This window comes from Sprattus sprattus (assembly GCF_963457725.1).
Source record: "Sprattus sprattus genome assembly, chromosome: 16".
Lineage (NCBI taxonomy): Eukaryota > Metazoa > Chordata > Actinopteri > Clupeiformes > Clupeidae > Sprattus > Sprattus sprattus.
In genome coordinates, this window is record NC_137914.1 from 21,045,354 (window position 1) to 21,070,069 (window position 24,716).

At 42.2% G+C, this 24,716-nt stretch overlaps 1 protein-coding gene across 1 annotated transcript; it reads left to right on the top strand.

Moving 5' to 3' along the window:
• Positions 1–328: 328 nt before the first annotated feature.
• Positions 329–7,534, top strand: emc1 (ER membrane protein complex subunit 1; the record flags this gene model as incomplete). Its single annotated transcript, XM_080853834.1, has 22 exons — positions 329–366; positions 575–702; positions 885–950; positions 1,035–1,128; positions 1,224–1,352; positions 1,446–1,572; positions 1,736–1,891; positions 2,086–2,253; positions 2,381–2,452; positions 2,563–2,661; positions 2,841–2,937; positions 3,024–3,140; positions 4,040–4,239; positions 4,437–4,586; positions 4,681–4,842; positions 4,961–5,080; positions 5,179–5,316; positions 5,546–5,719; positions 5,901–6,111; positions 6,642–6,726; positions 6,863–6,992; positions 7,101–7,534. The coding sequence occupies 22 exons, from the start codon at positions 329–331 to the stop codon at positions 7,278–7,280; spliced, it is 2,841 nt and encodes a 946-aa protein (XP_080709960.1). The 3' UTR covers positions 7,281–7,534.
• Between the last annotated feature and the right edge of the window lie 17,182 nt (positions 7,535–24,716).

Here is a 24,716-nt window from a genome sequence, read left to right on the forward strand (position 1 = left end):
AAATGTTGTAATTTTTTAACATAACAGGACGTTTCCTTAATCCCTATTCGGGAATACATTTAGACATATTCGATTATGACTTGCCTGTCATCTGTAATGTTAACTGAAATACATAAGTGCATATCTTAGCTAGCTAACTAATGACTGGAGTTAGCTTATAACGTTAGCTGTCCTAGCCAGCCAGCTAGCTGCCAATGTCAGAATTGTAGTCGAGCAACCTCTGTCCAGTATCAGCTCAGTTGCTATGTCGACATTGTAATCTCTTGATTTAGTGTGTCTAATCATAGAGTTATTTAGTTGACGGAAAAGTACTAATAGCGTTAGGACAATGTTGGGCAACGTCTGCGGCTTCAAGCGAGTCTGCCGGTGACACTAGTTTAGAGGTAATACTTAACGTTAGCTAGATAGCTAACATCACCAGAGGACTGACTAGGCTAGTTACCTTCCTGGACGATACATTTCCCACATAATCAAATAGCGCAACATTTGTATCTATTAAGTAAGTCTGGTACATTTGTATCCATTCGATCACGCAGTTTCTCTAACCTACCTAGCTAACATTACTGTTTTACAGGAGACAGCAGTACGTGGGCAATGTGCGTTTCGCCTTCTTTGAAACCCATTCACAAGCGTCCAAGAAGCTTTTGGTCGCAACAGAGAAGAATATATTTGCCTCGTTGAATTCAAGGACTGGAGAATTATGTGAGTAGTCCCATTCAACTACTGTAATTCTTATCATCTTTACATATTTGAAAAAACTTGACTATTAAGCCAAAAGTCTTTGGGATCCACAGGGTATATTCCCATATGTCAAAAACTGTAGAAAGTGTATGTTAGTGTGAAGTAGAATGCCTGAAAGCCTGGTTATTCTGTGTTCAACGCAGTTTGGAGGCATGTGGATAAAACAGGACCAGAGGGAAACATCGACACTCTTCTTGTTCATGGGCAAGGTGAGCGTAACATCCACTAAAGATAAACCTACTGGAGTGTTAAGATAAGGCTATATCATTGATACGATAACTTTATACCCTCAGATGCTGTTGTGGTGGTGGGAGATGGACGTGTACTTCGCTGCTGGGAGACCAATATTGGTGGCCTGAACTGGGAAGTTCTGCTGGACACTGGAAGGTGAACAAACAGCCATTGATATACATTGATCCAATAGTGAATTGCTAAGAAGGGGACAACATCTGAACTTTAATGGTTTTAATGTATTTTTGCAGTTTTCAATCAGCAGCATTTATTGGTGTGCAAGACTTTGTCAAATATGTAGCTGTACTCAAGAAATCAGCTATTTCTCTCCACTACCTCTCCAATGGTCACCAGAAATGGGTGGAAAACCTTCCTGACAGGTATACTATAAGCTTGTGTGAAGTGCTGAACATAATACTTTAAGGTTGGGAAATGATGAACTAATGAATGAGTTATATAATTTACCTTTGCAGTGACACAGTTCAGTATCAAACAGTATACTCAGGAGGCCAGGGAGAAGTCTTGGTTCTGGGCCTAGTTCCTAATTCCCACATAGTCATTGTGTCATATAACATTGAAGATGGAGAAATTATGGAACAGGTAAACAAGTCCAATATTTTCTGTGGTTGTACTGTATGTCCACAAATTAATAATGAAATGTTAGAGTTGTTATTCACTAATGGTGGTGTGCATGAAAGATCTCATAATTATGTAAGTGTTTAACATAATAATACTTGACTCTTCATACTTAAATCATCCCTAGATGTCTGTGGAAGCCCCATGGATGTCCAGTTTGGAGGAGAGTTGTGTGGTAGTAGGAAAAGGTATACTGTTATGTATCGACCCCATCACCCTCTCCCTCTACACCCTGCCTCTGAATTTGGAAGAGAAGGCTGAGATGAACCAGATCCTCTTACAGGTTTGTGTGTTCGTGTGTGTGTCTGTGTGTTTACACACGTTTGTGTTGATTAATTAAGCTTTCATGTGTAAGGAATCATGGCCACCACTGTCTTGGTCAGCAGAAAATGATGCATATTGTGGTTGTACTGCAGCTGAACTATGAGGTTCTGGTTGCTTGTGAGTGTCTTGACTCATGATTCTCCTCACCTATAGTCTCTGGACCTGGAAGTGTCCTCAGGTTTCCAGCCTCTGCTCACTGCCACCCAGCCCAACCCCGCACGGCCTCCCCTCACTGCCTTCTTCCTGCAGCTGGGCCCAGAGCAACACATCCTGCTCGATCTCACTGATGGCATCATCACTGCCCTCAGGGACTTCAAACCTGTACGTTTGGCTCATTACACAGCTTAAATGGCATCACACAAGAGAGATTAATGTGAATAACTAACCCGGATAGAGTGCCAAGCATAGATGTATCTGAAGAATGTTTTGTTGATTTTCCTCTTTACAGTCACGGCTGGTAACGTTTGCCACCACCGGTGAGAAGACAGTCGCTGGAGTCATGGCTCCCAAAAACGAAACTGTAAGTTGTGTGTAAATCTCAGAGCCATGGTTTCATGTATTCTTATGTTTTAATGGTCAAGTTATATTGGTTCAAAAGCTGTCAGTGATCACTTTCATTGACTCCTGTAGGCTTGCAGTATCAACCTCTTCACTGTGGACACGGGCCGGAGACTGTTAGACACCACTGTCATCTACCACTTGGACCCAAGTGGCGGGAAGCCAAATAAAGTCAGTAGGGAAAGTCCATTTAGTTGTAATCAAAGCTGATTTATATAGGATATTGTCATATTAGGCAAACAGTACACCCCTGAAAGACCAGACTTTGTGAATTTGTTTAACAGACATTAAATTCAGGTAGATGGATGCCTTTGAAACGGCACATTACAGGACTTTTATTTCTCTCTCAGCTGCACATCCAGGCCTTCTTGAAAAAGGATGACTCTGTGGGCTACAGAGCCATGGTGCAGACAGAGGACTTTGCTCTCACCTTCCTACAGCAGCCTGGTAGGCAGTTTCAAATGCTCTGTTTAGAGGACTAATTTGCCAATTGTATCAGATGAGGAACTTTCTGTATGTTTATGTCATTGCAGGGCGAGTGGTCTGGTCAAGGGAGGAGGCACTGGCTGATGTGATTACCATGGAAATGGTTGATTTGCCACTGACAGGAACCCAAGCTGAGCTGGAGGGAGAGTTTGGAAAGAAAGCTGGTAAACACTGTTAATCAGAAAACTAATAATTATAACTTAGTAAACTCTTCTGCTTTTGGTCATGTTTTGGTCATCAGCTACTTAATCTATAAAGAGGTTATCACGCAGCTCTGTTCGTCCTGATTGTATTACAGTGATGGGAAGAATTTTTATTTGCCATCCTCATCCTGATTATCATTGCTAATGGCCGTTTCTGTTATTCAAAATACAAATAATTCTAATAACACACAAAAAATATTCCACCTATTTGATACTAATGTGAACAATTGATCCCTAATACTGTTAGCCTTAATTGCTTGTCATATGTTTTGTGTCAATATTACACATGGTAATTCTCTGGTGCCATATCCAAAGTATACCAACTCTTCATGTTGTTCATGTGCTTTGTATGCCTGCTCTGTGCTTTTCGTTATGTCTTAAGCTCTCACCCCTACTTGCTGTAAACTGTGCTGGGCTTGTTCCTATCTGTCCCCTCTTTGTTTATGTTTCATGTTTATTTTCTTCGCCTTTTCTAACTGCTGCGTTTCGGATCCAGCCATTCAAGGTAAATTGACAAGCTTCCTTTTTACATTTCTTATTCTGTATATTTTTTCCTGCCTTGTTCTTTACTACAAGCTGTTTGTGCTCCAAGCTTAATGGTGTGTGTGTGTGTGTGTGTCTGTCTGTGTGCAATGTCTAAAGTTCCTGTAACAACATGCGTGAATGTTTGTGAATACAGAGAATGTCAGTGTCTGATATTTTAAAGAATACTGTATATGTAGTGTTGTCATGTAGTTTTTGCTGCTGTTCTGTGCTGTTCTGTTCTGTTCTGTTTGGCTATTGTGCTGATATTGTTAGGGATATGAGTGATGGTTTGTGTATGTCAGAAAACTTATTTTCTTCCTCTGTGTTGTCTGTAGATGGTCTGTTTGCCATGGTGCTGAAACGCTTGTCCTCCCAGCTCATCCTGCTGCAGACAACGATTGGTCACCTATGGAAACTCTTCTACGATGCCCGCAAGCCCCGCAGCCAAGTCAAGAACGAGGTCACCTTCGAGACATTGTCCCGGGATGAGTTCAACCTGCAAAAGATGATGGTGATGGTGACCGCTTCAGGAAAGGTAAGCTGGGTTTCCGCTAGTTGTCAGCTTATGCTGTTGTAGCTACCATCCGATTTTGAGATGACCTTGCAGTGAAGGTCCGCACACAAATAAAACATCATGCTGCTGATGTTCATGTTCATGTAGTTGGTTCTCACCAGTCAGAGTGTGGGCTGGTCTGCTTCCATTTTTATAACAAAGTCGATCCCCTCCCACAGCTCTTTGGCATCGACAGCAAATCTGGAACCATCCTGTGGAAGCACTACCTGGAGAACATCCAGCCTGACTCAGCCTTTACTCTGATGGTGCAGAGGACCACTGCACACTTCCCTCACCCACCTCAGTGCACTCTGCTAGTCAAGGATAAGGTATTGCATTAGATGTACTGTTGAATGAAGCTTAAATGCTAATATATCTGCACTGGCTCTTAAATGCTTCACATGTTCTGGTTGCTTTTGATAGGAGACCGGCCTGGCATCTCTCCATGTGTTCAATCCCATTTTTGGGAAGAAGAGTCACATTAGCGTGCCGGCTTTGCCCCGACCAATACTTCAGACTCTGCTGTTGCCATTGATGGATCAGGACTATGGTAAAATCCTACTGCTCATTGATGACCAATACAAGGTGAGATCACTAGCCATTGTACCGGTATCTAAGCTAGTTGAATGTTACACTAGAAACAGCAAGACAATGGGGACACATTGTGGTCTGACACATTTATCTTCATATATCATCCTCTTAGGTCTCAGCCTTCCCGTCCAATAAGAATGTGCTGCAGCAGCTTCAAGAGTCTGCCTCCTCCATATATTTCTACCTGGTGGACTCGAGCCAGGGAAGTCTTTCTGGCTTCCGCCTCCGCAAGGTAAGCTTCTATGACTGATGGAATTGACTTCCTTAGAACCTCCTGCCTACTGGATGAGCGACCTTGTGTGATCTCTTGTGACCTTGTGTGAACGGCAGGATCTGTCCTCTGAGTTGATCTGGGAGGTGGTCATCCCCGTAGAAGTGCAGAAGATAGTGGAGGTGAAAGGCAAGCGGCCCAATGAGCATGTGCATTCCCAGGGTCGCGTCATGGGAGACCGCAGTGTGCTCTACAAGGTGAGCATTACAGTGACTTACCCCGCTTCATATATATTGTCCTTGAGTTTTGTACTTTCACTTTGTGCTCAGTGGTGTGTTTTTTTGTTTTTTTAAATGACTTCAGAAACAGGAATGACAATTTTCATCCATCCAACACCTATATCAAAACCAACCTAAAAGCTGAGAATCTTTAAAGCTTCTACAGACATACCTACTTTAAAAGTTCTCTCCCCTCTCAACCCCTCAGTATCTGAACCCCAACCTCTTGGCGGTTGTGACGGAGAGCACAGATACCCACCAGGAGCGGAGCTTTGTAGGGATCTTCCTGATTGACGGCGTGACAGGACGTATCATCCACGAGGCCGTGCAGAGGAAAGCCAAAGGCCCCGTCCACTTTGTGCACTCTGAGAACTGGGTGGTGGTGAGCAACACTAAAATAGCACTCTATTATTCTATTTTCATATCTATGTATGTGGAAAATCTATTTGGGTGGCATTGTTTGGAACCTATTGAATTATTCCCTCTCACCTATGTCCTCTCTTCCTCTATGTATGTCTGTCTCTCTCACACACTCACTCTCTCATACACCCACCTTCCTGCAGTATGAGTACTGGAACGTAAAGTCTCGTAGGATTGAGTTCTCTGTCTTGGAGCTGTTTGAGGGAACTGAACTGTACAACAGCACCGTGTTCAGCTCCCTGGACCGGCCTCACCCTCCTCAGGTGCTGCAGCAGTCCTATATCTTCCCCTCCCCCATCAGTACTCTAGAGGCCACACTCACAGAGAAGGGCATCACCAGCCGACACCTGCTGGGTGAGTTCAGCCTTCAGACACACAACTCTCTACCTTCAAGAAGCTCTTGAAGACCCAACTCTTCAGAGAGCACCTCCCTTCCTAACTGCACCTTTGCTTAACTTGCACTTAAGCAGTGACAGTCCCGCACTTCTTTTTCTTTCTATGTCGTTTTCTATTTCTTAAAAAAAAAAAAAACACTCAAAAAAAGCAGTATTTATTGTTACACCAGGTTTTATTGCTCTTAGCTTGACTGTTCTCTCCCTTGTACGTCGCTTTGGACAAAAGCGTCTGCTAAATGTAACTTGGGGAAGAATCATGATTATTGTTATTGTCTTAGTAGGTTTATTATTATTGTCTTCAGATTAATCATCATGGATATTATATTTGAGTCCTATTTCAATCATGTGAATTTTCATGGGCATAATAATTGCTATAAAGCAGGTGTTAGCTGTCATGACTGCCATTGCTTATCTTAAGGTGTGCAAACCATGTACCATTTACTGTGTTGACATTTTTGACGAGTTGTGTTTTTGCCTCTGTTTGTTCAGTGGGGATTCCATCAGGGGCTATTCTGTCCTTACCAAAGATGTTCCTGGACCCAAGAAGACCAGAAATGGTTTCTGACCAAAGCAGGTGAGTCAGAATGCCCTTCATTGCATAAAGGGGAGCAAATCTTTGCCTTGAAGATTCTCTTTTTTTTTTTCTTAAAAAAAATCTTTGAGTATGGAAAGATGAAGAAGTTTGAACATTCCTGTGGTTTGGTTTTCAGGGAGGAGAATCTGATTCCTTATGCACCTGAATTGCCCATTCGAGCTGAGTGGTTTATCAACTACAACCAAACTGTAGCAAGAGTGAGAGGAATATACACTGCCCCGTCTGGTCTGGAGTCTACATGTCTGGTAAGTTCAATTTTAACCTATTCTAATCAAATATAGCATACTGATAGTCTATTCAGAGTCTTACTGTGGAGGTTGTTAGATTTGAAGTTCTTTGTTTCCTCTCAATAGGTGGTGGCATATGGCCTGGATATCTACCAGACTCGTGTATACCCCTCTAAACAGTTTGATGTTCTGAAGGATGACTATGACTATGTACTGATTAGCAGTGTGCTGCTCGGACTCTTCTTCGCCACCATGATCAGCAAGAGACTTGCAGAGGTGAAATTGCTGAATCGTGCATGGCGGTAAAGATGGCCGCCACCCTAGGCACTGCAACCAGGCAACCAAGCCCCTGTCTTTATGTGGCAAATGCCAGGAGACCAACAGAAGCCTGCCTTACCCTAAAAGAAGGATTATGTCTTGATTGTGATTCCAAGCAGAGGTGCCTTGAGGAAATGCCTGGATTTGGAAGGATAACTGTGGTGGTTATACCTGTTGGAGGAACCCACTTTACCCCTTATGTCAGTCCATGGTTCATTTTTTTTTTTTTTTTTTTTTTTTTTTTTCCCACTTCATTCATACATCCTACATTGATGTCACCTTCATGTGTCTTAAGCCTTTCGAGGTACACTATTCTGTAGGGACACAATTGTGAAATTCACTTCAGAAATGAAGTAGTTTCTTAATAGAATGAGTGAAATGAGACTAACTTACATCACATGAAATTGTACAAATAGTATAAACAATGCAGTTGGAGCTCCCCTCCAGATTCTGGGGTGAAGAATTAAGGAATTTAAACACATTTCCTGTGTAGTTTTTCTTTTGTTTTTTTTTTTCTCTCTTTTTTTTACACAATGGTTATTTTGTCCATTGCGTTCTTCTGTGGAGCTAGGAAGAGCGATACAGCCAGGGGCGAACATAAACCTGTTGGAAAAGCCATCTTGAATTGGTATTTATGTTTGTTTTTCTTTGTTTTATTTTTTGTTTGTAAGTTGTTATAATTTTTTAAGGATGTGAAATTAGTTAGAGTAATTAGTCTTGACCTTTTGGTCTGATGCACTGGATGTATTGTCTTTCTTAAAAAAACAGTTATGCTTTTTCCTCTGAAACATCTTTGTGTGTGTAAATAGTATTTATGATGCTTTTAAGATCTCCTAAAAGGTACAAGAATGGCACACACACACAAGATTGTCGGCAGTGATCACTTTGTGTGTTTAATTAATTTATAAACTTGGTAAAGTGTTGAAAAGAAGTTGCTAAAATCACTAATGTAAAATCCTTTTATAAGTTGAATTAATTTGAAAGGCAAAATTAGGTATATGTTCATGTTTCCCCTAACTTGATACTAAAATATTTTGAAACTCTTGCAAATCACACTTTGTTGCTTAAAAAAATAAAGTTACATTTTACCCTGAAATGTGTTAATGACTGTTTTATGTTATGCACATGATTTGCATTATGGGTGGATTACACTTTTTTAACAAATAGCAGGTTAAACTTAGGCATAGAATAGTACCTAATTTCTTTTGTAAGAATAGTACGGCTATGCTGTTAAATAACAGCTAATAGAGGTCTATTCTAGTTTACCAATTATGGTGATCATGATTATGAATCACTGTGAAATCAAAGGAGTTTGTGTAAACTCATAGCAGAAATGTCATTGCATTTCCTAAAAAACTGGAATCCACAAGTTCTAAGAGGCTTACTAGATTTTCCATTATGGGATATATTGCATATTTAGTTGTTGTCATTTGAATAAATTACAGGTCGGGTTGTAAATGCTCTATCGCGCGTCTTATCCCTTGTATGGAAGGATACAACCCCAGCTTTTCAAACAGTTGAAATGTATTATTTTATATAGTTTTAACCTGTGCTGCAATAAAACTAATATTAGCCAATTACACAATCTAATAAAATGTTAGACACAGAAATAGTAACCTGTTCCAATGTCCTAGTTTTCATTGGGGTATGTCACTGAGAGTTCACTCAACCACACATGTAGCTACAATGGATCCTCATTATTGACCTAAGTCTTTGACCTTTCTATCCATTGCATCCCAACCCAACTCACTGGATTTAGGAGTAGGATATTAGACATGATGCAGCTCACAGATTCGAGAGCCTGCATACCACAATACTCTCTCCTGCAAATTCAGCTATTGCTTTTACACATAATTAATACTTTATCTAACTAGTGTACGTGATGGTTAGAAAAATCTGAATGTGGACTATTTAACATTCTACTGCATTCCTCAGATTTACTCTTATTTGGTTAAATGAAAGCTTAATACATAATTAATATTAATAAAGGCTTTTTCACAGCATCAGCGCCCATGTCTCTTGAAGTCCTCTCTGCAGAGCTAATGTGTGCATGTGTTGTACTACTAAGCCTGATGTCTCGCTCAGTCAGTCTGCCATAACACATTCAACGCTATGCACTTGTTATGAAATTTCTGATTAGATCAAGATTGTTTTTTAAAAAATGTACTAATATAACATATAATAACGGCGACCCGTTGCCCTGACCTCTGTGGTGATGAAGTAATTTGAGCGCCTTGTGCTGCGTCATCTAAAAGCCATCACTGACCCTCTCCTGGACCCCCTGCAGTTTGCCTCCAGAGCCAACAGGTCTGTAGACGATGCTGTAAACATGGCCCTTCACTCCATCCTCCAGCACCTGGACTCCTCAGGAACCTATGCCAGGATCCTGTTTGTGGACTCCAGCTCTGCCTTCAATACTTTCATCCCAGCTCTGATGCAGGACAAGCTATTCAAGCTGAGTGTGCCTGACTCCACCTTCAGATGGATCACATCAGGGGCGGACTGGGACAAAAAATCGGCCCGGGCATTTTGAACCAGACCGGCCCACTAAATTCGATAACACACCTTTTTAATCTCGAATGTCTACACCAACCAGGCTTATAGCTAGCAGGGCGTCTGCCCTATAGTCTACTAAAAAATAAGAAGAAACGGGACGCCCTACTTTTAGGCAGGACGGCCTAAAGACGCCCTATTTTTCTCCCGTTTTACCTGTTAACTTCGCTGAATTTGATCAAAATTCACCGTTTCAGTCGCTTCAGTGCTTAGCGAAGTCTAGAATCATACATATGACCTGCCAATTAGAAAATACAAATAGCATTGCTGTATTCCCGCTACAACAACGTTACATCATGATTCCAACGAAACATTGATTCACGGGCTCGCAGAAGCTCCAGAAGACAGCTACCGCACGTCACTGAACCTACTACTGTATGAGTTCAACAAGAGTTTGTGTGTTAAGGTGGTGGTCTTAATTAATCTAAATGCAATACACATCATACACTTTAAAGCTTTGTTCAGAATACGGAGGTATAAGATCGGTCGATATTTTCCATGAAAATAGCGACTGAAGAACCCCCTGTTCTCGTCTCCGAGAGGACAGGCTGTATTGCTCCCTTTTCTAGAAGGGAGTCTATTTCCTCCTGTAGGAAACGCGCTTGATGAGGTGGTATTAACGTTTGAACTACGCCCCTGAACTTCGGGGGGGACGGGAAAACTGGAGCGTATAACGGGCTATCATAATTCGGTATCTGGACAAATTGGCATATTTTCGGAATACCAGGGTTTGGGAATACTGGGCTTTCGGAACAATTGACATGGCACCGCGCACCACTCAAACACACAACATAGAGTGAAGGCTAACGGCTGGCTGTTTCAGAGTACAGTAGGCTGAGGGCTAGCAACAGCTACAGACTTGTCTTGTATTTAGCTATGCAAACGAACTTGGCCATAGAACATAGGTTCTAAGTCAAACATATTTTAGAGACGTTTTAATTCATGATCAGTAAGCTTACCGTAGGTCGTTGTATCGTATCTCCCTGGCTGTAGCCACCAGCACTGTCATCCACGGGAGCTGATAGCAAAGTTTAGCTAAAGGTAGAAGGTGTTTGCTGATATGATTGGACGAGACCCTAGTCACTCAAGAAGACGGCCAATGGGCCGCAGACTAGCGTGCGCGTGTCAAGCATGTCAAGGCCATGGGCCACGCTGTTTACCGTCCTAATGCATTATGTTGGCAGGTCCAAATCGAAAGGGGTTCGTGTTGGGTCAGCCCAGGGGATGTGATTGGGCCAGCCCAGTGTCAGTAGGGCCGCTGATGAACTAATTTCGTGGGCCAGCCGGTCAGACCATTATATGGGGAAAAAAATAAAAAAATAAAATTCGGGACCATCGGCCCATATTGCACCCCGGCCCAGCGGGCAAACGCCCGGTATGCCCGATGGCCAGTCCGTCCCTGGATCACATACTTCCTGTCTGACCGTAGGCAGCACGTGAGGCTGGTAAAACATGTCTCTGACCCCCGGACCATCAGCACCGGTTCCCCTCAAGGCTGCGTTCTTTTCCCTCTACTCTTCTCCTTATACACTAACAGCTGCACCTCCAGTCATCAGTCCGTCAAGCTCCTCAAGTTGGTGGCAAGATTGATCATCTAGTGACCTGGTGTGGACAGAACAACCTGGAGCTCAATGCCCTGGAAACATTGGAGATGGTTGTAGATTTTAGAAAGAACCCAGCCCTGCCCACCCCCATCACCCTGAGTGACTCCCCAGTCGACACCATCATCTCCCAGGACCTCAAGTGGGAGCTGAACATCATCTCCCCCAACAAAAAATGCACACCAGAGGATGTACTTCCTGCAACAGCTGAAGAAGTTCAATCTGCCAAAGATGGTGCACTTCTTCACCTCCATCATTGAGTCCATCCTCACCTCCTCCATCACCATCTGGTATGCTGCTGCCACTGCCAAGGACGAAAGCCGACTGCAGCGTGTTATTCGTTCTAGTGAGAAGGTGATTGGCTGAAATCTGCCATCTCTCCAGGACCCTGAGTAGGGCTGAACGATTTAGGAAAATAATCTAATTGCTATTTTTTTTTGTTATCGCGGACGTTGCGGTTAGAAAATCGCGTTTTACCATATCGCGATTTTATCGCAAATGCAATTAATCGTTCAGCCCTAACCCTGAGGTGTGCAAGGAAGATTATGGCCGACCCCTCTCACCCTCGACACAAACTCCTAGTGACACTCACCTCCAGCAGAAGGCTGCAACGCATCAGGACCAAAATCTCATGGCACCAGATCAGCTTCTTTCCATAGGGCTCAAATACACATACGCGTCTTTTTTCAGGCGTAGACGCTTCAGTAACGCCTTGGCAAAGTGCGGCGGCCAAAACAGAAGCGGTGCGCTTCCCTGCCTTGCGCTGGAAAGTTGAGAATAGTTCAACTTTTAAGCGCACCTAAAAAACGCTTCAAAGACGCAACGCGTGGTGGAGAAGGGGCGCACACGGTAAACGCGCCGTGCCATAGGAATCAATGCATTTGCTCGCGTCCCGTTTTAAAAAAACGCTTATGTGTATTTGAGCCCATACGCGGTTCGCCTCATGATCAAGAAGGCCTAGTTCGCCACTGCTTGTTTCCCAAAACTCTGAATGCTGTGCTTGAGAATACATTTGTTTAATGTACAGTACTTGTCACATGTATGTTGTGTTACGTCATTATAGCCTATACAAATATTTTTTGTGGATATGAACACATGGTTAAGTATTAAGAAAGAATACACCCATAGATATATAGAATTACATATGTCTATGAATACACCACCATATAATGCTTTATTATTTTTATGAATGCATTGCGGGAGGGGATTGGTAGAGATGGGAAGTGATGAGGGAGATGAAGATGGGACTGAGGGCAGCCATTTTATATTCTGTTCACAAAAATAATTAAGGTCATAAAAGTGTCCCATTATGTACTCAAGAACATCATCTGCCAACTTGATTTCTTCACTTAATTTTTTTTTCTGCAGCACTGAAATCATAATGTATGTGAATTAGCTTGGCATGGATACATTGAGCTCCCTTCAATTGTGAGTATCTTAATTATAATGACTTTTTATTAGAAACATAATATTAGACATGATAATATATTGTAGGCTATTGTGTCTACCTATTTACATACACACATCTACAGTCTTTATGTTATATACATTCTGAAATCATCCCTAGCAATCCCTCCAACTCCCTACTTTTTCGGAGAGAAAAGTTGCAAGGAAAATGAATGCTGCGCTCTGTACTTACGAGGATTGGGGTAAAGCTCTCATTCATGCTCAACGTCACAATGGGTACTTCCATTGTACTTCTTTTCAGGATTCATTCCACTCAGTCTTAAGACTTCATTGCTAACGTACTCCTAGATAAAGACATGAGACCTTTATTGTAAATGAATTATCAAAATTGCACACTAAAAATGAATGAGGTAATACCACTGTGTTTTTCCCTTCAGATTGACTCACATACAGGTGGACTGACAGTTTAAGGTATGTGTATCTAAGTGTTTGATCATTTCATATAACTGTAATATAATGTCCTTTATAAAAGTTATTTATGTTTCAGTTGTCTTGACTGAACAATACCAATTAAATATGACATTGGTGGGACCGTGGAAAATGCAATAAAGGCTGTGCTGAAAAGCATCAATCATTCAGCCATTCATGAAATTTTACCTGAATCTTGGAGAGGTCACTAAAGGATTTTAATTGGTCCTCAGACCGTGAGTCTTTCCAAGCAGGTGATGCACAATGCTTTTTGAGATAGGGACCTTGAAGGATCTCCATGCAGAGTTTAAACATATCCTTAACACAGAAGACAAAAAAACAATGTAAATGTTAAAGTGGTATTCTTTTGTAAATGCTTATGTTGTCTAGAAAACTGACTTAATCACTTTCGTTTTACCCATATTTTCACCCTTTTATACAGTACACCTAGTGGCAAACTTTGAGGTAGCTGTGCCTGCGGCTTGGCTTGATGTGATGCGCACAAGTTAAGGTTTGCATGAAGAATATAGATGGACTCGGTGTAGGCATTCTCGATAAAACCTTCAGGCCTTCTCCAAGGTCATATTTCTCCCATAGCTCCTTGACCACAGTGTAAACCAGCTCTTGCAGTTGAAGATGAGGCTCTTTCACAGTCTCTTTCACAGTCTCTTTATGCCGTTGTTGCTTTTTCACGTTTTGTCGCTTTGGTGTTTCAAGATGAGGCACTTCCTGCTTTGGCCCTTCAAGAATAGGCAATTGTGAGTATCTTAATTATAATGACTGACTATTAGAAACATACTATTAGACATGATTATATATTGTGTCTATTGTTTCTACTATATGTACATACACGCATCTACAGTCTTTATGATATATACTGTACATTCTGAAATCATCCCCAGCAATCTCTCCAACTCCCCGCTTTTTCTGAGAGAAAAGTTGGAGAGATAAATGAATGCTGCGCACTGCACTTACCAGGATTGGGGTAAAGCTCTAGTTCATTCTCAACGTGATATTGGGAACTTCCACCGTATTTCTTTTCAGCCTCATTAGTAGTATTTTGCATTTCCAACAGTCTAAAGATCTTCTTGGTTACGTATCCCTAGATAAAGATATGAGACTTTTATTGTAAATTAGTTATTAAAACTTCACTAAAAAATAAACGAGGTAAAACCACCTGCTACCACTGTGTTTTCCCACTTCATTGAGTCACATAAAGGTGGACTGACAGTTTAAGGTATGTTTATCTAAGTGTTTAACAATTTTTATATAACTGTAATATAATGTCTTTTATAAGAGTTATTTATGTTTCAGTTGTCCTGACTGAACAATACCAATTCAATCTGGCATTGGTGGGTGCCTTGCCTTGTAGAAAATGCAATAAAGGCTGTGCTGAAATCAATCATTCAGCCATTCACAAAATTTGACCTGAATCTTGGAGAGGTCGCGAAAGGATTTGAATTGGTCCTCAGGCCGTCGGTCTGACCAACCAGGCCAATCTTTGGAATACATATCCTGAAGGATCTCCCAGCAGAGTTCAAATATATGCTGCACACAGAAGACAAAGCATAATATTTTGTAATTGATTGTAATTTATTTATTCATTGATTGTAATTTTCTGTCTAAAAAACTGACTTAATCACTTTAGTTTAAGCTATATTTTCACCCTTTTCTACAGTAGACCTAGTGGACGAACCTTGCAGTAGCTGTGCCTGGTGCTTGGCTTGATGTGTTGCGCACAAGTTTATGTTTGCAGAAAGAGTTCAGATGGGCGTGGCAGCGGCATTCCCGATAAAACCTTTGGGCCATCTCCAAGGTCATATATCTCCCACAGCTCCTTGACCAGTAAACCAGCTTTTGCACTTCAAGATGAGGAACTTTCACAGTCTCTTCATGCCCTTGTTGCTTTTTCACTTTAGGATGAGGCACATTTGGTTGCTTTGGTGTTTCAAGATGAGGCACCTTCTGCTGCTTTGGCCCTTCAAGTAGAGGCACTTTCACAGCTTCTTCATGCCCTTGCTGTTTCTCTTGTTTGGATGCTACATTCTGCTCTGCCAGTGTCCGTCCAGTCGTTCCTTGATAATCCTCCTGTTTAGCACTGATCTGGGATGGGTTGGAATCAAAGGCTTTGTCACTCAGATTGTTTGTCACCATCAACAAATTAAAAAGCAATGTTGTTATCAAATTAGATATTTAGTGTCTCTCGCCAATGATTTAGAGCAGCTGTCAACAAACTGCGGTTGTGAGTTTTTCTTACTTCAGGAGATTAAAATTTGGAATCTCTGACACTGTTGTCTGGGCATATAGTCATAGTATAGTATATAGTATCTAGTGAAAAAGGGGAGAAAAGGGAATAAACAACAGATGGTTCATTAAAAACTGCTTCATCAAGTGAAGCTTATTGTATAAATTGATGTAGCATATGACCCTGAATGTTTAATAAGGGCTATATCAACTGATATATTGCGTTCATTATGCCACACAGATAAGAAGTTAAATCAAGTCTATGAGGTGAGTCCCATTCTATAATTTGGGCAGACTGAGAGCAACATGATATCCAGCTGAGCTGTCAATGGAGCACAGGGCGACCAGATATCCTCTATGGGACTTACAATGTAAGATCTCAAAATATACTGCAATGTTTGGTATGTATACATTTTTCAGATATGTTATCTGGTTCATAGGTTATCATAGGTAATCTGTGCTTTGGTTTTTAATTACCAATACAATTATATCTGCGGGTTTACCCGTATGGCTGGTGGATACAGTTGACCTTCAGGTAAAATCCCTTTCCCAATAATCTGAAATCTGTTGTCAGGGGAAGCACTCTCACAGTTCTTTAGAAGGTCCACACTTCCAAGTGTGTCTGTATTCTGATTACACATCATGATGTTTCCCTGTTTAAACTGCACTTCTGACACTCCATGTTGGAGTTTCTCAAAGCTAGGAGATGGCTGTGAAGTCTGCATGTGATTCACTTTCACCTCAGGGCCATTCACCTTTGCAGTAGTTTTAATGCCCAAATAAGTGGCCTGCTGAATAGAGAATAAACAATCATTATTTAATTAAATACTGAAGCTAATTCCTTTGATGCTTAGCAATCCATTTTGCATTTTGGCTTTCGCCATTCTAAGTAAGTGGCCATCTTACTGTTGCTGGAGTAGGGGTGAGCATTTCAGAAGCAAAGAAAAGCTGCACAGCCTTTGGGGTCAATTCTCCCACTCTCTTCTGAGCACCTGGGAACTTCAGCTCAGGACCATTATTAGGACATTCATTATGACCAACAGCCACCGCATGGTTTGGCTTAATTAGGTTATAATGTATCTGCAAAATGTGTTGTTATAATGATCACATCAGTCATTGTAAATAATACAGCTTTCAGCTCAAAAAGTATTTGCTTTCACACTAATGACATATGTATCATGTGTTATATGTCATATGTATTTTGTAATGATGCAATATACTGCTAGGTCTTCTGATCTTGGTAAAGCTCTTAGACGCTTAATACCCGCAAGCATGTAGTCACATAATGAATTATAAGCCATGTGAATTGGCTGATGTGCATTCAAAATTAAGATGGAGGCAAAAATAACATTCTAGCAATTATATTAAGTTAATTCCTTTGCTGCTTAGCCATCCATTTTACATTTTGTCTTTTCCCATTCTAAGTAAGTGGCCATCTTACTGTTGCTGGAGTAGGGGTGAGCATTTCAGAAGCAAAGAAAAGCCGTTCAGCCCTTGGCGTCAATTCTCCCACTCTCTTCTGAGCGCCTGGGGACTTCAGCTGAGGACCAACATTGGGACATTCATTATGACCAATGAATAACAGCCACCTCATGGTTTGGCTTAATTAGGTTATAATGTATCTGCGAAATGTGTTGTTATAATGATCACATCAGTCATAATAAAAAATACAGCTTTCAGCTAAAAAAGTGTTTGCTTTCACACTAATGACATATGTATCATGTGTAATGTGTATTTTGTAATGATGCAATACACTGCTAGGTCTTCTGATCTTGGTAAAGCTCTAAGACGCTGAATATCCGCAAGCATGTAGTCACGTAATGAATTACAAGCCATGTCCATTGGCTGATGTGTATTTTAAATTAAGATGTAAGCAAACATAACATTCCAGCAATTATGTTTGTTTCTGAACAATGTAGTCTCATCTACCTCCTTTATCTCAGATTTGGGGCCACTCTCAGGAATATCAAGGTGTTCACAGACATCTTCTGTTTTAACCACAATGCCAGTGTCAGCTAGTTGAAGGTGCTGATAGATGTTTTTGTCGCCATATTCCAATTCTGAGACTTTGTGATGGAGCTGTTTGGAGTCAGGAGATGGCCAATAGGTTTCCACGTCCTTCACACTTGTATCATGGTCTTTGATCTCAGTAGCAATTCCAGTGCTCTGATCATGGACCTGGTTAAAACAAGGAATAAACCGAAGGCAATTAATAAAAAACGGATGTACAATGTACCAAGGAAAGCCATTTTAGATGGAAAAGTGGTAGCCGCAAATCACCCTACATGTTTATTTTCAAAAAATGGCTGAGCAGCCTCCATATTCTTCTGTGGACAATCATTATGATCCTAGCAAAGACGAAAGTAATTTTCCTTATTGTATGAAGGCTCTTCGAATTGTATTACATTTGGTTCCTAAATGTTAATTCTGCCGACCCAAATATGTCTGTTTTCGGGAAGAATATTACTAGAATCTTTTTGTTCGATTACCAAAACTTTCCCCCAAAATATTTGTCCTACATTTAGACAAGCAAACTGAGGCACTTCACCTCTCAAAATATAAAAGTTGCAAAAAGGTGATTCCTACCAGAAGAACTGCAGAGGACAGGTTGGCATCAGTTGAGAGCACTGTGGACACAGCCGCCTCCATCAGTGCACATTTGTTGGCGCTCACATTCATCTTAGGGTGCTGAAGAACATCTTTAGTTTCATCCAAAGTGTTGCTGCCTGCATGCTCTTGGTGGAACGCCAGATTGTACAAGATGTACAATGCACCAAGTAAAGCCATCTGTTTATTTTAGATGTGAATGCAGAAAAACACCCTCCATGTTTATTGAGGACTGTGAATAATTCAATGTATAATTGTATGCTTTGAGTTCTAATTTCGAATGTCTCCATGGGGGCTCTATTTACATAATTTACTTTTATAGTATAGAAATATATAATATCACCTAATACAGGCGCGACTGGACTCCATAAGGGACAATGAATTCTGTACTGACAGATGGCTTTAGATAAAATATTCCTACCAGTATAGCTGCTGAATGTGGTAGAGCTTCATTTGAAAGCCGTGCCCTTTCATCCATCATCTCAACTTTGGTGCCATTACCAACACTATCAAGATGCTCAAGCACATATTCACTTTCATCAGAAGTGCCATCGCCTGTATTCTGAGGATGGGTTGGCTATGAAGAGAGAAAACAATCTGTGAATAATACGATGATATAGAGGCACCTCACAAGCACAGGCAAAACATCAGCATCACCATGACATATCTCTCTTAGAAGATGATTTACCAGCCATGACCATGAAGTGCTTTGCACAAAAAATACAGCTATGCAAAGTGCATACTCACCAGTATGGCTTCTAGGGGCAGTTGGGTATCAGGTGAAGGCAGAAGGAGCAGTTGGGTATCAGGTGAAGGCAGAAGGAGCAGTTGGGTATCAGGTGAAGGCAGAAGGAGCAGTTGGGTATCAGGTGAAGGCAGAAGGGACACATTTGCCTCCTTCCCTTCAACTTTTTCTTCGGCATATTGTTTGATGTCCTGATCAGTCTGATGAAGAGAGAATGAATGGGTCAAATTGAAAAGTAATACAGTACTTAAATTATATGTGGCTGCCAGGACGCACCAACATTTAAAAAAAATAGTTTTTACCTATTTTAAAGCAATCTAGAAATGGTACATTAACCTCACAAACCTGCACAGCAGAATCTCTGTATCTTGTGACATGATCACCATTGATGTTTGTGCACCTTTCTGTGCCACTGCCCTCCAGTGAAAACATTCCTATGACAAAAATATGTATTCAAATGCCATGACTATACTTCTGTTTGCCGACCACCACAAAGAGATGCTTATATGTTATAGCTTAGAGCTACCTCTTATTGTTTCCCTTCCCCTTCTGCCCCCCCCCCCCTTCTTATCTCTTTCAGCCTGACCTCAAGCAGATGGGTCCCCCCCTTATGTGCCGTTGTTCTGCTTAAGGTTCCTTCTTAATAAAATTTTCCTTGCCCTTGTTGCCATTGTGCTTGCTCTGAGGGGGTCCAGGCAATCATGGCAATCTTATAAATGATAACTTAAGAGAGAGCTATGTGTTTTGTGTAACAGGCTTATGCAAGATTTACAAAGTACAAAAAGAGTAACAGTACCTCTCAGTATCATCTTTAGGCTCATTCAATTGTGAAACCAGAATAAGAGGGCTACACGAAGCTGCCTCCTGAAAGAGAGTTTTAGGTAGAACATACATTTACAAGGATTTTACAGGTAATTAGAGCAGCAGTGTTGGCTGGTTTCTGAAAAAAACATCACCTCTCCCTGATATTTTATTTCCTCCTGCAGGCAGGATGCAGAGCCCATAGTCCTCTCTATGCGCTGAACCAACTGGATGAGCCATTGTTTATTATTTGTGGCTGACTGAAGGAATTTTTGATAGCTTTGAAATAAATTCTAAAGATAAAACAGATTCACAATCAATATCTCAATAAAAAAAACATTTCCATGACAAAGACAGAATTTCCATCAGCTCCATACTAGTAGTTCACATATAGAGACAGAAGTATCTTTACAATATCATCTTTCAAACATTATCAGTCATTTACAATGACAATCTTTACAATTGTAGTTCACATGATTTGATTTAGATATCCAAGGTGCACCTGGTTCTTCTTGAACTCGAGTGTGAGGTGAACCATCTGCATTTGGATGACTCCTTCATCTGCTCCACTTTCCTTAAGATATCTGCCAGTGAAGGGGGGAACAGTTACCAGCAGGACCACGTAGAACTACAAATGCCGCACAGTGGTGCATAGCATTCTATCCCCCTCACCCCCCTGTAAACCAATTCTTGATGGTTGGGGTGTTACACCAAAAACGATTGAATTCGGTCCAGTATTAAGTAAGAAAGCTATAACCGGCAACCACAAAAAAGTAAACACTCTGGACCCAAAAAGAGAGAAACAAAACCTGGTTCTCCCTTTATTCTGTGATTTTAAATATCCATTATTACAAGCTTCAGTTTGATGAAGAAAAAAAGGTGATTAATTGCGAATCCTCAAGGCAAATTTTGCAATTCATTTGTTAGCCTATTTATTTTTTTACCTACAGCAGTAATACATACATACATACATATTAGCTCATATATAATATTGATAAATAAACCACCAACCTTTTCTTCCTGGCGAGCTGACAGAGTTGGGCCTCTGTAATCCTCCTCTGAGCTTTTTCTTGCAGCTGGAGTATATCGCTCAAATGGAGGGCTTGCGACTCATCAATAGCTAGCACATTCTGCAGCATGGTCGAGTGCAATAGGTCATCTTCATAACTGGTATAAGAGCCAATAGCGACTTCATTTCCCTGAGGAGAAAGGTTGTGGAGGTTAGGCAACATGCTTTTCTGTAATGCCACATGAACACACAAGAACACGCATTTTGGAGTGTTCTGTGAAACTTTATAAACTGGGCTATGCTGCTCCAGAAGTCCCGGTGTCATCTGCTCAAATTCTATGCCACAAACATCATGTTCCCTTTCCTGTTTTGGCATGTGTTATGTAGAAAAATACTTGATATTAAAATCTTTTTTATATAAAAATCTTGATTTTGAATGGCTTTAAAGGCCATTTAAAATCTATCTAATTGCATTTCAATCTCTCGGATGGGTCCTTTTCCCAATATGAGTGGCTTAGCACCCTTTGGTATAATGGCCAACATTGGTATCAGTGTTTTCTTATTATCATCGTTATGGGCCAATCACTAAAGGTTATGGCAATAATACTTTTTCTTCTTACTATAGACCTACCTCTGCCATGTAAGGTGGTTAGGTAGTTTGCACCCTTTCTTATGTTAATTGAGACACTAATTGTGAACAGTAAATTAAATTCTTTCACAGTTTTTGGGCCTCAAACATCAGTCCACCAACAAGAACAACAAACCACAGTCAAACGTTGACGCTTGTATCTACTGACACATGGGTTACCCCCACACACACACACACACACACAGATTCCTGGGGTCATGCAGAGTTTATAGCATCTCATCCTTCTACAAATTTGACCTAATTATCAAAAAACTCGACTGCTGGTAGGCTATTTTCAAAAAAAGCTTCACAAAACTCACTTTTAATAGCCTACTTTTCATTATGTTATTGTGTGAAACTCCTAATATCACAGTAAATACATCAAACTGGAGGAACAGGAACACTTTGTGGTATATACATTGGTATATAATATTGCCTTAAGATTCTGCTCTTGTTCGGTTCTGTTCTGTCAATGTGTTTAACTCCTTTAGCATCTCATCATCAACTAATTCATGGTAAATCTAGGGAAGAGGTAGTAGATTCAAGCATAATATTTGATCTCATATCCCTAGGTTTTAGCCCTTTTTATTGGTACTTGTTTAATATTCTTACCTTCTGTGCTGTAGACTGGTTCTTGCTATTGGCATCTCCAGTGCTTCCCCATAAGGGTGGCTTAAGTGGAAGTTTGCCATGTGGCTCACCTGAAAGCAAAAAATATGATTAATTGTAGGATAACACATGTACACATAGAAGATAATGGCTAATGGTCAACCTAGTTCTAGAGGGTTTCAATACAATTTTAAAATGAATAGAACTAGCTTTTTTTTAAAATAAAAATATGTATTTTAACTTACTTCCAGCCAATTGGTCCATCCTGAGTATAACCACTCTGGAAGAGTGCTAAAACGAAACGTTTAGTGTAAAAGTTGGTATGTCCGATCAATATTTAAATCTGGAAATACATTCATTTCTAATGAAAATTAAACAAGTTGTCTGGACAGCAGGTTGCTCCAGAGTAAACTAAACTTACTCACTGACGTTTTAGAGTGACGACATAATGCAAAAATTCTAACATAGCCAGGTAACAATAGATGTCATCTCTATGGTTTCCCTATTGCAGTGGGACTGCGATGTGATTGACGGGAAATGACCTGTTCATTGACCAATCAAAGTACTTTCTATTCACGCCGGAAGGCCGAATTGCGGCAAATCACCACCCTGAGCCCGCCCCCTCAGGAGTCTATATATTGCTGGTGAATACGCCGCGCTGTCTCTTTTACGACCTTCGCCTTCGAGCTTACGGATCTATCGACAAAGACCAACTATCACGCTTGCGTATCCTTTCTCTTTGTGTGCTTATTTTTACTCTTTCGAGTTGGTGAGTTGAATTATTCCTTACTAGCTCTGAGTGCTGCAAGGATATTTTATGCTTAAGCAAGATTGCAGTCCGGCTGGTGTCCTCGCTCGTCCTCGACTTGCTAGTTCACTGTTGCTTAAAAACGTGCTACGTTGACTAGCTCTTGCTAATTGTGTCTCTTTTACATATTCAGGATGTCCTGTCTCTATGTGGATTGTGGCCATCCCAAGGACAAGGGTGACCGGCATCGCAGCTGTACGCTGTGCCTAGGCAGAGCGCACGCTGAGGCTGCGTTGTCCGGAGAAATCCCTCCTGCATGTGCGCTCTGTGCCACCATGACGACGGCACGAGTCACAAAGTGCCTCTCTCTGTGGGAGAGAGAGAGCATGCATCCGGGAGTGAAGCCTGTGCTTTCCGGGGTGGTGTCCCCGGACGGGCGAGGCTCCTCTCGCCCTGGAAGCCGCTGGGTCCCCTGCTCTTCGCCAGCGCGCTCAGTGGCCCCAGTCGCGGTGACTGCAGAGGCCGCCGAGCCGCTATCTGAGCTCGACGCCCAGCTCGACGAGTTGGACGTCGACGCCGGAGGAGAGAGTCTGCTCGATGACTCGTTCGAGGTCGACTCGGACAAGGAGACAGACATGGTGATGGGTGACGCGCCGAGGGCTACGAAGCCCGCAGCACTCTCCCGGAACCTGGGTCACCAGCTACACGAAGTAGCGGTGAGGGCGGCGAGCCGGCTTGGTCTCCCCCTCCCCCCTCCGCCTAACGTGCGTTCTGCATTGTTGGACGGAGAGTACTACGGTGACCCACCCCGGCCAGCTTCCTAAGATATCCCCTTCTTCGAGGAGGTACACGAGGAGCTGGAGACCTCATGGGCTGCGCCGTACTCAGGGCGCGCTCCGGTCCCGGGGTTCGCGGAGTACCTCCGCGTTGACCGAGCGAAAGAGAAGGGCTACCTCTCCTTTCCGCCGGTGGAGAACACCGTGGCAGGGTATCTCTCCCCTGCATCCCCCACGATGAGGCTCGGCCAGATTCCCGTGCTACCCACCAAGAGCGCTCGACACCTGGTGGTTCTGGCCGAGAAGGCTTACTTAGCTGCGGGGCAGTCCGCCTGTTCTACGAACATGGCGGCGCTGCTCCAACGTTATCCTCACGGAGCTTGGCTCAGCCTGCTAAGCCACGGCAGCAACAACAGCAGCAGCCAGCGGCACAGACAAGCTCCGGGGCCACGCACAAACCCACACGATGTGGTACGAGAGGGCGAGGGAGACCGCAGGTTTACTGATGTTAATCGCCCCCTGAAACGAAAGGGGGGGGAGGTGGTGTGCCCACCACCACCTGGGAAGATCGCCAGATGCGCTCATGTAAACCCCATGTCCAGCACGCCGAAATTGTTCCCACAAGCACAACATTCCCGTGTTCTCGACACTGTCCCTTTAGGCGCAGACACAAGACAAGCTTGCTTTTCCCCTCCCGCGATGCACCCAAAAAGGACGGGAATTATCGCCCTATATTAGATCTATGTATACTGAACAAGTCTCTCATGCCGCTGAAGTTCAAAATGTTAACTCCACGCCGGCTGATTCAGTTCATAAAGCCGAACGATTGGCTGATCACGTCAGATCTCAAAGATGCTTACTTCCATGTTCCGATTCATCCCAGACACCGCAGGTATCTAAGATTCGCATTCGGCAGGGTAGCATACCAGTTCCACGCACTTCCATTTGGTCTCTCCCTAGCTCCGAGAGTAGTCACGAAGTGCGTAGAGGCTGCCATCGCTCCATTGAGAAAAATAGGCATTCGCTTATTCAACTACCTGGACGATTGGCTTCTCGCTTCTCGCTCAGAAGCGGAGGCGGTGCGAGAGTGCCATCTCGTGGTGGCACACCTGTATCGCCTCGGATTTGTTCTGAACAAAGAGAAAAGCTCACTGCGTCCTCAGCAGGCGGTGCCTTTCCTGGGCATGATAGTAAACTCTGTGGCAATGACATTGTGTCTGTCGCCAGC